At 43.7% G+C, this 14528-nt stretch overlaps 1 protein-coding gene across 8 annotated transcripts in view; it reads left to right on the top strand.

The window, feature by feature from the left end:
- PPP2R2C (protein phosphatase 2 regulatory subunit Bgamma) overlaps positions 1 to 14528 on the top strand; it is a 427959-nt gene that overhangs the window by 156563 nt on the left and 256868 nt on the right. The window contains exon 1 of one of the 8 annotated variants that reach the window (XM_033949757.1): positions 5398 to 5891. The exons of 6 other annotated variants lie outside the window; for them this stretch is intronic. In XM_033949757.1, coding sequence (XP_033805648.1) covers positions 5822 to 5891 — 70 coding nt within the window. In that variant the 5' untranslated portion in view covers positions 5398 to 5821. Of the gene's footprint in view, positions 1 to 5397; positions 5892 to 14528 lie in introns of those variants that run through there. One more of the 8 variants, XM_033949783.1, reaches the window with a different exon arrangement.

Raw genomic sequence — 14528 nt, 5'->3', positions numbered from 1 at the left:
AGGTCAGAGTAGTAAGTGGAATAACTATGGTGATATCATTAGCATAGATATAAAATTTAATTTTTAAGCTTTGTAGTAAGTTCCCCAGTGAGGCAAGGTATATGTTGAACAATATAGGGGATAGAGGAGAGCCCTGTGGGACTCCGCAAGAATTTACCCAACTACAGGATTTTTTATTGTCACTATAGACTTGATATGACCATTTGCTCAAAAAACCCTGAAACCATTTTAACACGTTACCTGAGAGACTAATTGATTCCAGACAGTTAATCAGAATGACATGGTCGACAAGATCGAAGGCACTACTCAGGTCTAGTTGCAGAATTAAGGCACTGGTACCCTGACTGAATAAGGTATGAAGGAAATCCAGCAGTGATGCAATGACAGTTTCAGTGCTGAACCCAGAACGAAAACCTGACTGATTGTCTTGCAGTACGCTAAATTTACTCTATGGTGTGGCTGCATCTCGTTTACTGTGTGCAATTCTGGTCACCTCCTCTCAATAAAGATATAGTAGAATTAGAAAAGGTACAGTGAAGGGAGTTGAAAATGATAAAAGGGATGAGATTACTTTTTTATGAGGAAAGGCTAAAGTGGATAAGCAGCATAAAATCTTTGTTTCTCCTTGGGATCTTGCCAGGTACTTGTGACTTGGATTGGCATCTGATGGAAACAGGATACTGGGCTTGATGGACCTTCGGTCTGTCCCAGTACAGCAATTCTTATGTATTTGTCAGAGAATGGAATTTAGATATTTCTACCTTTTGTGATGTAGAATTTGAACACCAGCTTGGGGGTTGCTTGACACTGGCTTATAATTCGTAGTAAGACTTGGAAGTTATTGCTTGATCTAAAATCTAATATTTTAGTTAAATCTGTGAGATGGGCTTGGAATCAGTTCCACAAACACTTCACCTGCATGTGCACTATTCACAGCAGGGCTCTGGGGTCGGTACATAAAACCTCTGACTAACTCCTGGAACCCCAAAATTGTTTTCCGTCTCCTTTGTTTATATTTATTTATATATTGTGGTGGGGAGTAGGGACAACAGGCAGCTGGACCCTAATCTTCAGCGCTGCACCAAGTGGTTTACTGGAGTGGCCAAGGAGATTGTAAACTCAAAAAGGAAAACAAAAACACAGATGTGCAAAAATTAAAGACTTTTATTCCCCAAACTCTGGGGTGTTGAAGCAAGTATAACCACATTCAATCCAGTGCTTCTACCATATACTGATTTATTCAAAACAACAGTTTCAAAACAAAGCATAAACATCTTGTCATTAGTGCTGCTCGATTCAGTAAAAAAAATTTTTGATTCGATTCAGCCTATTGAATCGATTTTTCAAACATCCTGGTGGGTTTATTTTATAGCTCTTTACCCCTTTTATAGCCTCTTCACCCCCTTTGCCCTCTCCTAACCACACTGGCATTGTGGTCAGTGTTCCCTCTAAGCTGTGCTGGCGTGCGCTGGCGCACAAAATATTACATCCAGCGCACAAGTTTCACGTCACAGCGCACGGCGGGCAGGGCGGCGAGAGGAGAATCGGGCGAGTTGGCTCATAACTTGCTGGCGCCCGATATTTTTAGCGCACAGCGAAAAAAATTTTGCTCACAACACCCGCCCGCTTAGAGGGAGCACTGATTGTGGTGTAAACAAAATAAACAAACAAAAAAGACTTTTCCTCTCTCTGTTAAATCCTAACTCACGTTTGCGGTCTAACACCAGCTCTGGCAGGATGCACGTTTCAAATCTGACATATTGTAATCACAAAACAGAAAATAAAATTAGTTTTTCTACCTTTTGTTGTCTGGTCATTATTCAGATCTTGTTGATCCCAGGCTCTAGTTGTCTTCTGATAACTTGCTTGCCAGGATCTCCTTCTTTCTTCTTTCTCCATGCTAACCATCAATCTTCCAAACCTGTCCTCCCCTTCCGTTTCCCTTCCCTCTCCCAGAGGTCTGGCATCTTTCCTTTTTTTCATCTCCATCCACAGATCCACCTTCTCTCAACTACCCTTTCATCCAGCATCGTTCCCTCCTTCCCCACCACCCCAGGGTCCACCATCTCTCCTTTTCTGTTCTTTTCATCCCTAAATCCCATTGTCCACCATCTCTCTCCCTCTCCTCTGTTTTAGACCCATTATTTCTTCCCCCCCAAAGTCCGGCATATGCACGTCTCTTTGAACCCCCCCTTCCCTCCCTCCCTCCCTCCGTGTACTTCTACACAGGGCCCCCTCCCCTGAAGGCCTGCATGTCCCCCCTGAAGGCCTAAACCCCACCCTTGAAGACCAGCCTGTCCCTCCTAAAGGCCTGCACCCCCCCCCAGAAGGCATGTACCACACCCCCTAGAGGCCTACACCCCACCCTTGAAGACCAGCCTGTCCCTCCTAAAGGCCTGCACCCCCCCCAGAAGGCATGTACCACACCCCCTAGAGGCCTACACCCCACCCTTGAAGACCAGCCTGTCCCCCCCTGAATGCCTACACCACACCCCTGAAGGCCTGCATCCTCCCCGGAAGGCATGTCCCACCCCCTCTGAAGGCCTACACCCCACCATGAAGGCCTGCACCCCCTGGAAGGCATGTACCAACCCTCCTGAAGGCCTACACCCCACCCCTGAAGGCCTGCATGTCCCCCCTGAAGGCCTACACCCCACCCCTGAAGACCAGCCTGCACCTCCCTGAAGGCATGTCCATCCCCCCTCCCCCTGGAAGGCTGCACCTCCCTGAAGGCCTGTACCCCCTCTGGAAGGCTGTACCCCCCCGAAGGCATGTACCACCCCCCGGAAGGCCTGCACCCTTCCCCCCCACAAAGGACTACAACCCCTCTCCCTCCCCAGAAGGCCTGCGTGTTTAATTTATCTAAATTCAGCAGCCTGCCCTGCAGAAGAAGATTGCTGGCTCTAGCGATCTTTGTAAGCTGCTATAGGTTGTCCGAGTTGTCTTCTCTCTGCCGTGGTCCTGCCCCTTCTCTGACTGCGGGGAAGCCAGCACTAGTGGGGAAGCCACTTCCTGACTGACCCTCCGCACTCGCCCTCTAAAGCAGGACCGGCAGGCCAGCAAGCTTATTTGGTTACAGGGACATTTCTGATTCTTGAAGTCTCATGTTTAACCTGAATGACATTCTTACTGGGCTTCTCTTTAGTGACAGGGCTTGGCTCAGCCTACACCTTAGGCAATTTGCTGACAACGTGCTTTTCCCTATCACAATATCTACAAGTATACAGTATAGAAAATGAATAATATACTATGGGGCTTTTAATAATAAATAAATAAATAAATTTTTAAAAATGGCCTAAGTTGATCCTTGGATGATCAAAAAGACAGATCGTCCAAGTATCAATAATCAAAGTTGGTTTTAGACGTATCTAAAACCAGCTTAGGCCTTTACCCTGCCTCTGAACACCTAGAGCGTAAAGAAGCGGTTTTGGAGGAGGAGAAAAGGTGGGAGGTGGCCCAACCTAGACTTAGTTGTCTGGCAGCCATAACCAAAAAGGGTTGACAGGTTGCCAGATGGAACTTATACGTTTTGACTTAGACCAAGTCAAAACAAGTATAAGTTCCAGCCCATGCAACCTGTCCACCCCCCCCCCCCTACCACAACGATTGCGGCAGGAAAGATGCCTAATTTCTCCTGCCGGGATCACGATCCCCCCTCCCCCCTGAACTGCCACGAACCAGGAGAGATACCCAATCTCTCGTGCCGGCACCCCAACCCCCCCAAACTGCCATGAACCAGCAGGAGAGATGCCCAATCTCTCCTGCCTGCACCCAAACCCCCAAACTGCCGCAAACCAGCAGGAGGGACCCCAAGCCTTCCTGCCGACTCCCCTTCACAAATGCCAGCAGGAGGGAGCCCAGGCCCTCCTGCTGAAGGCGCACCCCCACCCCCCACGAATACCGGCAGGAGGGATCCCAAACTCTCCTACCAAAGGCACACCCTTCCCCCGGATCCACCCCAACTAACCTGAAAGTTGGCTGGCCAGCTGGCAGGCCTGCCATCCTCGGAATGGCAGGCCTGCCCCTTCCTGGTGCATGTGGGATGCACCGGGGAGGGGCTTAAGGCCTGATTGGCCCAGGCGCCTAAGGCCCGCCCATAGCAGGGGCCTTAGACACCTGGGCCAACTGGAATTTGGCCAGTTACCTAAGGCCTCTCCTATGGGCGGGGCCTTAGGCACATGGGCCAACCAAGGATTCGGTTGGCCCAGGTTCTGTAAGGCCCCTCCCATAGGAAAGGCCTTAAACAACCTGGGCTAATAGCCTCAGGCCCTTCCCCAGTGCATCCCAGGATGCACCAAGGAGGGACAGACCCATTTTGAAGAGGTGGGCCAGCTGGGGGTGGTTGCTTTGCGGCGGTAGAGAGTGGGCATCTCTCCTGCTGTTGGGGGGTCTCCGTTGCAGAGGGGGTGTTTGTGGCAGGAGAGAGAGGGCATCTCTCCCGCTGCTGGGGGAGTTGTTGGTTGGCAGCCGGAGAAATTGAACATCTCTCCCACTGTTGTTGTGGTTTGGGGAGGATTTCCTTTTTGCATTTATTCTGCACATGTGTCCATCGCTATCACCAGCAATGGGCACATGCAAATTTAGCAAGTCTTCGCTACTGTCCACCAACCTCATTTGCATGAACATTTTTGGGAGAATGACTCACTTTTTTTAAATTTGCTAGCAGAACGGCTGCGATAGCAGCCTGTTGTTTTTTAATGTTTTGGTTTTTTTTAAGAATCTAGGCCTTTATTTTTACAAGGGGATCACGGGAGAGGACTGAGAGAATGCATGAGATGTACAGCTAGAGCTGGCGTTTCAAAGTCCCTCCTTGAGGGCCGCAATCCAGTCGGGTTTTCAGGATTTCCCCTAATGAACAAGCATGAGATCTTTGTGCATGCACTGCTTTCAATGCATATTCATTGGGGAAATCCTGAAAACCCGACTGGATTGCGGCCCTCAAGGAGGGACTTTGCGATCCCTGAGCTAGAGCGAACCGAAGGTGGTTTATTAAATCCCATCCCTTTTCCCTTTCTATTTGATGTAAAACTGTTTTATGGTTCTCCTAAAACAGCTAAGGTGGCACACAGTAATACTTTAGATGGCTGTTCTACATATAGCAGCTGTTGATACACCACTGTATTATTTTGGTGTGCTCATCAAGACTAGGCTGGGTGGAATGCTAGTCAACCTGAAGATCTTTCTATTTTATTATTGCATCTCCCATGTTTAAAACGGAAAACTGAAGGAATCACCTGCAGTCTCATTTTTCACTTTGCCACATGCGGATCCTGTGAGCTTGGATAGCTAGAGGCTGATTGGGAGGGGCCTGCTCTGATGCAGCAGAAGCATATGACAGGAATAGCAGTGGCAACAGCAGTAGCAGAAAGCGTAGAGAGCTGTTCAGGCAGCTTTTGCTGCAGTACGTCACTCCTCTTCCCTGGGATCCAGCAACATTCCACAGCAGCCCACAGCTCTGGAAGCGGGCTCTGCACGGGGCTTGTTTAAGGACTACCTGACTTTAGAAAAAAAAAATGACTGCTTCTTAACTGATGAAGACGCGCTTGCATTCAGAAACCACGCTCTACGTTCTGCTTTTTAAGGGCTCTTTTCATTTGCTGCTTTTTTGGTGGGAGGCTTTGTTGATGCATCGGAGCTTTCTAGTTCTTTTCCTTTTTTCCAAAGCTGCGTCCTGTCTGTTGGTTTCATTATGCTGTGCTTAGTAGCCTGGTCTTCCCTTCGCCTCTGCTAGGCAGCGGCAGCATGGATGGTGCTCTTGTGACGACCTCTGCTGATTCTATCAGTCTACTGCGGATAGGCATGCTGAGTAATCCTGCTGTAAATGGGCGAGGACACTGACACGCGAAAAATTAACCACAGCTTTCTTCGAGACCACAACTATGTGACTGAAGGTAACGTAAATGTTATTTTCTAAAACATATTTGTAGTTCAGAACAATTTTTTTTTAATTATTATGTTTAAAGAACAAATTGTGCTGTACCATGCCATCTCTTTAAATAGAAAAAAATATATAGTTTTTCCTTTTCTGGGAAATGATCAAAAATTGTACTGCTTTTTCTCTTATCCTGCAGTATAAAAGTAATCTAGGGGAATGTTTTCACCCCACATTCTCTAGTGGGTTGTGTAGCACTTCGTGCTTTTAGCCTAGCATCCTTGGAGAGTAAACAACAGTTTTCAATAAAAGGACACCCTGCCGCAATGCTAGACCCAAAGTGCAATTGTAGCTAAATCTATTGTGAATGCCTTGTGGAATTTTATTTTGGAATCCCTTTGGGGTGGACGTCTAGAGCATTTTCTGAGAATAGGTGGGCTTCCAAGATAGGCAACTAGAGTTGGAAGAAAATAGTCTCTGGCTTTCCTAAGCTTTATATTAACAGTTGATAAATCAATATGTAAAGAAGGGGCTTGTGTCCATATCTCCAATCTTCTATAGCAAATTCAGGAGCTTCAAAGATTTATTCTTTGATGCAGAGACTGATATTTTAACGCATGATTGTTTGTAAGCCTTCTTCTAAATACTGTAAAGTGCAATTACTGTGTGTAAGTCAAAAATGAATGGCAAAGTGTGGGACAGTAATTTAATAAACTAAGTGTGGTGCTTAGGTTAGTAACGAGAGAATTTTTTTTATTATCTGTACTGACTTGATGTGCATTGCGGAAATAGTAAGTGTATTTGCAGTGCAGAAAAACATGGTTTGCATAATATCAGCATACTAACATAGTGATGCAGCCAGTACCATTCAAGAATGAATCTTCAGATTGTGTCGTCATTTGAACACCCTTAAGTCGTGCAGTGGATCAAGCCGCGTCCTGAAATTTGATCAGCTGGTGCTCTCCAGCTTTTCTGGGGATCAGCATTTTTAGCAGAACAGCCTGCAGAAAACCACCATCACAGAGCCACACCAGGCAAGGTTTTCCCCTAAACAAAAAAAGTGTGACAGTAACTTGGTGCTTTCTCTCCTCAAAAGAATGGTTTATTTAGCCAGGTCTGGAGCAAGGTTAGCAGGTGTTTGTTGTAATGGGTTGCACATTGTTTGCATTTAATGCATTTTTTTTTTTTTTATAAGATTCTTGGTGGTGTTCAGCATCTATGAGACAAACATGGTTATTTTTGTTACATAGGATTTTCTGGACCACAGTTCGATTAAATAAAATAGATAGTTCTAAGTCTAATAGATGCTGGCATTGTCATACTGGTATAGGGACTTTGGATCATCTGTTGTATTTTTGTCCGTTTATATTAATATATTGGAAGTCAATTTGGGGACAAATAAATTTAGTACTAGATTCAAATGTTCCAATGTCATATGAGGCTATAATTTGTGGAACAATTTTACATGTGAAACCCACTCTAGATAAATATAAGAGTCGTCTATTTATGATCCTAACAGGTATAGCCATTCAATTGATTACAAGAAATTGGAAAAACCATGATAGAATTAATTATACATTTTGGTGGGTGAATGTGTGTACTACATACAGATACTAACAAATTAACGCAGAATGTAGGGGTTTTAGTGAGGTATTTAATAAAATTTAGAGCCCTTTGACTAAATTTGTAAAAACATAATAATATATTTTCGTCATATCTCTTTTTTTCTTTGGTTTATTTATCTTTAAAAAACCAGGGGGGTTGGAGGGAGGGGAATAAATATTGATAGTGATATTTGGGTAACTTTATTCTTTATTTGTATTGTATATTAGGATATACTGTAATAATATTATATGCAGGAAAAAAATTATTGAATGATATTTATGTTACCTGTATAGATAATAGTGGAATATGTGGAATATCTTTTGTTCTTTCATTTGTATGAAACTGTTTTTGATTAAAAATCAATAAAGAATTAAAAAAAAAAAAAGATTCTTGGTGGTGTCTAACAATGTTGTATTCAAATATTTTGTCAAGGAAGATAGGAAAGATAAGAATAATAGGGTCATACAAAGGCTAGAAATACTGAATTAGAAAACTATTGATCCATTTATAGTGATGATTACTACAATGTGTGTTCTCTAAGGCAGGGGAGAGCTTCTGAAGCCCTGCTTTTTGGGGCGATATGCCTGAAATCAACGCTGGCTTCATTTATGTTAGGGAGGGAAAAGTTTCATTTCTCACGAAGACTCCAGTGCAATTAATTTCCAATGTAACATAGCTCTTTTTGATTTTGTTTTCTAAATTCTTTATCCTGTTTAATATAGGTGTACGTGCCTTAGGGCTCCTTTTACGAAGGCGCATTAGGGCCTTAATGCGCGGAATGCCGCGCACGCTAGCCGCTACCGCCTCGTCTTGAGCAGGCGATTGTTTTTTGGCTAGCGCGCACTAATCCGGTGCGTGCGCTAAACACACTAGTGCACCTTCATAAAAGGAGCCCTTAGTTCAATGCTGTTTGTAACATTGTAATTGGTTTTTAATTCTTGAGTTGTGATGTGATAAGGATCATGTAGGAGAGGTAAGCTGAGTATCGAGATGCTTCGCTAATGCTTCAACACCTTTCCAGCAGCTACTTTTGCTGGCTGCCTTTTTCATATGGAAGCAATTTTAAAAACCATAAAAATGTCCTATGTTTAAGAATTTGGAATCGATTAAGCAGCTGCTTTCTTTCATTCAATATCAAATGGTTGAGTTATGGATTCATCTTCCCAATTACTATAAGATTGTGTAATAATTATTTTAGACTCTGACAGATGTTAAAAACTCCGTTTATGAAGGTGCGCTAGGGTTTTTAGTGCACGCACAAAATTACCGCAAAGGAGGCAGTAGTGGCTAGCGCGCTCGGGAATTTAATGTGCGCTATTGTGTGCGTTAAGGCCCTAGCGCATCTTTGTAAAAGGAGCCCTTAAATTTGGAAATCTTCATAGTTGATATTTAATTTGTAATATAGTTATTATAATGCTTTGTAATTCCTGGATGAATTTATTCAGCTCTTATTCTGTGGAATCAGTCCTAGAACTGACAAGGTATAGGCGGAATATATATTTTGACATAACACAAAGTATATCAAAGAAATACCTGCGTGTCCTTGACTCTACTAATATGTTCCCAGGATGTAATATTCGATAAATCTTACATGCAAATAAAATATTTATAATAAATGTCACGTACTCAGACCCACAACCTATGTGCTTAGATCATATAATTTAAGCTCAGGTTGATCCCGGGACCATCATAGCACTCTCACGGTCCCTTACCGCCATCAAATAAAACGTGTAACTGAATCTTTCATGTTAAGTAGCAATTTAAAAGAAATGCAGACACTGTATGCATGGGAGGGTTCAGAAAGTGTGCTGAAGCGCATGCATGGAAGATTCATGCTGATGCAGCAAAGATAGGTAATAAAGGTGATTATGCCCATTTTTGATGACGCATTGTCCTACTTAGATTGACAATAAACACTTCTAGGCATTCCCTCATGTATGAAACTTGGCTAGGGCTGGTGCAAGGGTATTTAGTTGCTCTAGGCAAGACTTAAGTCTTGCACCCCCCATCAACTTTCGGGCCCCTTGGGATTCCCAGTGATCATAAATGCCCCAGCATCACTTTTCCTGCTGGTAAAAGTACCCTTTGCTGGTTGTTAGGATCCCATTGTTCTGCTTTGACTGTAGTTACATCCCCTCACCCTCACGCATACTTACTGAATTTGGTACCACCAAGGATTGTATCAAAGGATTAGAAGTGTCAGTCATTCTGTCATCCTCCCTTTCTCTACCCTTCCCCACCTCTCTTTATCTTCTGTTTTCCCCACCTTCTTGCTTTTCTGTCTGGGTTTGTTTGTTTTAATGTCTCTAAGTGATTGTTACACCTTTCCTGTTTGAAGAATTTTGTAGTTCCTTTCCTTTCTTTTTAAATTAATGTTAGAGTGCAAATTGCCTAGATCTGCTAGTCAGTAAAGGCGGTATAGCAAATTTTAATAAACTATAAACTAAATTATAATACCCAGGGCCGGATTAATGAATAGGCCCAGTGGGCATGTGCCTAGGGCCCGAAATAGTCAGGGGGGCCCGCTGAAGGACAACATACCAATATGCCAATTTTTTTTTTTTCAGATGGCAACGGGCCTCCACCCGACGACAATGCGACAACAACCCCGGCCGCTCTCCCCCTCCCTGTTATCGACAGACGGCAATGCGGCCTTCCACCGGCATCAAAGGCAATGCAGCCAACGCAGCTCCAAGAAGGTCCCACGATGACTGCGTCTGTCGGTCCATCCCCCTCCTATGTCACTTCTTCCGGCAGATGCAGTCATCGTGGGATCTTCATGGAGCTGAGCAGGCCGCGTTGCCGTTGATGCCAGTAGAAGGCCGCGTTGCCAAATGTCGATGCCGGGGGGGCCCATTGCCGTGGAGGGGGGGGGCCCGTTTCTGGGGGGGCGTTTCCGTTGTCGTGTGGAAAGGGTGGTAGAAGGAGAGAAAGGGGACAAATGCTGATGGAATTGGTGTGCTGGAAAGGGGGAAAACATAAGTGGGAAGGATTCTGGATGGATTTAGGTTGGAGGGAAAGAAAGGGGGCTGATGCTGATGGAAGTGGTGGGAAGGGAGAGGAGAGAGTGAAATGCCAAACCATGGGGGTGTGGGTGTGGAAGAGGGAAGGGAAGAAGAGGAGAGGGGAGAGATGCCAGACCATTGGAGGAGGGAATGGAAGAAGATGGATGCCAGACCAATGGGGGTGAAGGGAAAGATGGAAGGGGGAAGCATACAGTTTCTGGAAGTGGCATAGAAGGACAGAAGATGAAAGGAAGAGACTGTCAAGAAGATGAGAGCATAAACCAGAGAAGACAAAGGTAGAAAAAAAAATGTCTATTTATTTAGTTTTTTGCTTTAGGGACATGCATCGCTGTTTCTGTGGTGTTGCATGGTGTGCAGAATCCAGCTTCTTGGTAGTTCAATTTAACCTTTGCCTATGTATTTCTGTTTTATCACCCCCTTTTACAAAACTGTAGAGTATTTTTTAGCGCCGGCCTTGGCTAAAAACCATACTACAGTTTTGTAAAGGGGGGAGAAGTTAGTTTGTGATTACATATTCCATACTAAGCAAAAGTGTTTTGTGTTTGTATGAAAGACATAGTTTTTTTGTTAGCGTTGACTAGCTTTGTTTGGCCAAATGCATCGGGCATGGTTCTCGGGAGTACCTTGAATAAACCTGATTTGAATCTCCTTATTTTCTGCCAATCTTCTTTTGTTTCATGTTGGATTCTTTGGTGGACTGCTTGCCTTGTTGTTTCATTGCAAGTTAACATAAATGGAGTGGAACGTAATGCAGGAGTTACAGATTTGGTTGTTTATACATACATATGGGTTACAGTTGGTTGATATAGAGCAGGGATCTCAAAGTCCCTCCTTGAGGGCCGCAATCCAGTCGGGTTTTCAGGATTTCCCCAATGAATATGCATTGAAAGCAGTGCATGCACATAGATCTCATACATATTCATTGGGGAAATCCTGAAAACCCAACTGGATTGCGGCCCTCAAGGAGGGACTTTGAGATCCCTGATGTAGAGTGAGGCAGCTGAGAGGCGTAAACTTGGTTATTAATATAGACTTATATTTCGGATAGTATTACTGCTTTACAAATATTTGAACATTTTTATATATGCATGGAAAGGGTTCAGAGTTAAAGTGCTGGGTAAGTAGGTAGGAAGGGAAGGAAGGGGGATTTGATCAGAGATGTTTGGGGGTTGCATAGAAGAAAAACTGTGCACTGGTATGCTAATCTTTGTTTTGAATTTTTTTAAAAAAGAAATACAAGTGGAAATAAAGAGGTAAAGAAGAAAACAGATAAATGGGGCGGGGCTTGGGCAGGGCCAGGGGGGCCCAGTGTACTTGTGTGCCTAGGGACCCTCAAAAAATTAATCCTGTCCTGATAATACCCCCATTAATGTTTAGAAAAAGCCTTTGAACAGGTTTGAGAACAGAGTGAGTATAGTGAGGGAAAGTGTCAAAGTACGGAGAGAAAAACAGAAACAACAAGATAATGGAGGAAAGTAGAAGCATCCAGGACAAAAGAGTGATGTGAGCAGCTTTTTAGAAGCACAGAGTGAGGATATGGGCAGAATGTTAGAAGGGAGTAATTTTGTTGGGATGTAAGCCTGAAAATGAGACATGGCTGTCTTGGTTTTGGGAGGGATTATATGGCTGTAAGCCTGGTGCAAAGCATTGGCTAAAATATAGCAGTCAATTATGTAAATTACAGTGCAGAAAAGGAAAACCATAGAGATGACAATTTTCAGGGACTTTTACATGGGTAGAACCTGTATTTATCTGTGAGAAAGCTTCTTTTGAAAACTGAACCCTTTCCCCCATGTGGGGAAAAGTATTCACTCATGGGGAAAAGCATGCATGCTGATTTTATTTGTGCGTCTTTGCTTCTGCAGCTTACTGTGCTGGTGCATTTTTAAAGGGACACTTAGCAGAGTTTCATTTTGAAAATGTAGGGTTTTTTTTGTTTTGTTTTTGTGCATGAATTAGTACCCAAGCGTAAATCTTCACACATTTGCGCTTTTTAAAGAAAGAATGTATACTATGTGCAAATAGCATGCACCCTCTTTAAGAAAAGTGCACACGGGGACCGATATTCAGACAGTGCGAAGCAGGCTGGCGAAGTCCTGTGGTCAGCACTGAGCCCAGATATTCAAAGCCAGGCCATTTCCGGTGACGGACACTAAATATCCATTCTATTTTTGGCCGGTTCACACTTAGCCTGTTAAGTTGATTTTAAGCGCCAAAGATAGACCAGCTTTTTGGGCAGCCCAGTTTGGCTGCTAAACTTGGCCAATTAGCATTTAAAATTGGCAGCTATTGCGCAATATAGCCATTCAAGTTTTAGTTGCTAAGCAATGATATTCAGCGGCAGTATCCAGGTATCTCCTGCTGAATATTAGCATTTAACCAGCCAGGAGCCACATAAATTTGGACGACCTTGATAGAAACCAGGGGATAATGTGTACTTTTCATAAAGAGGGCGCACTATGTGCAGGTATGCCCCGATTCTATAAAAGACCCACAAAGTTGGAATGATTAGCTAATCTAAGTGCCTAACTTAGTTCTTTTTTAATTGGCTTAATCAGTGCTGATAATTGAAAGCATTAAAATCCAAATAAAAAATTAATTAGCCAGTAGGTGCTTACACCGAGGCATCTACTAGTAAGTAAGGGCGGATTTGGGGTGGAATTTGGGTGTGAAATAATGTAGGCTTCCACCTTAGGTGCTCTAATTTAGGCTAAGAAAACCCTGGCCAAAATGGCAGTGTGTCTAAGGATTTAACACCTACCAGAGCCTAAGAATGCTTAGGCGCAGCTAGGTGCAGTTCTATAAACAGCGCCTAGCAGATGATTGATAACTGTGCCAAATGGCATCTAAGAGGTATCTAAGGTATGGCATCTAAGGTATTGTAAAAATACCTGTATTTCTTGGACCATGGAAAAATTAGAGACCCACATTACACTTTTGTTGTTTGCTGTTTCGATTACTCATGTTTTTTTTCCCCAAGCCCCCCGGAGAGACGCTCATTGGCAGCCTGCATTAAAAAAACAGCCCCGGGACTTGGATCGGGGCAAAGAGGGAGGCAGAGGGGGGCCATCGGAGGCAGAGGGTGGCCATTGGAAGCAGAGGGGGCCATCAGAGGCAGAGGAGGCGAGCAGCTACCCCAGGAGCACGGATCTTACCTGGTAGTCTAGCGGGGCAGGAGCGATCTTCCTAAACTTCTGCCCCGTGCAGAGTCGTGCTGTGAGTTTCTGTGGTCTCACGAGACTACAACAGGGAGTTCCTGGAGTCCTCTAAAACCCCAAAATAAAAAACCCATTCACCTATAAATGGATGCCTGTCACCTAACTGATGCCTAAGTCACATCCACCTAGTGCCCAGCTCACGCTCAAAAGTAGACCTGGTTTTGCAACGTCTACATTTTAGGCATTAGGAAGGCATGTTTGGCACTGAGCGGCATACGATTTGTAAATGGACATCCAAATCGAAGCCACTCCCACATCACGCCTATACTACACCATGCCTATTTTATAGGCGCAGCTTTTTCCGATGGATGGCCACAAAATTGTGGACATCTATTTGTAGAATCGTGTCCAGCCTTTAGAAATCTAAGTTCCAATTAATGCTTGTTAAAGTCCTTAATTGAGCTTATTATCCACTTTATTTAGATGCCTAAGTCGGTAGACGTCCATATTTCGGATGCCTAAAGTTAGACATCCTTTACAGAATCTAGGCTATTGAATCAAGATGGTCTAAATCCAGCTTCTCTCATTTATTTATTTTTTAAACGTGTGAACAAAATGTAAATCTCTATGGTAAGATAAAAGAAATCCTTTAATACTAATTGTTGAAGGCTATTACCAGATCAAGGTACCATTCAGAGTTACATGATATGTGAAACAGATTAATATTTAAAATTTTGCATAGGCCAGTTCCAGCAAATATTTACATATCTTAGAGAGACCTATTCCACAGATTGGGTCCTAAATGAGAAGGAACTTGTAAATAGAAAGAGGATATATGATTTAAGGGAGTTGGTAATAAAGAATAGA

Source organism: Geotrypetes seraphini, chromosome 1 (assembly GCF_902459505.1).
Source record: "Geotrypetes seraphini chromosome 1, aGeoSer1.1, whole genome shotgun sequence".
NCBI lineage: Eukaryota > Metazoa > Chordata > Amphibia > Gymnophiona > Dermophiidae > Geotrypetes > Geotrypetes seraphini.
This window is presented reverse-complemented; position numbering and strand designations above follow the sequence as displayed.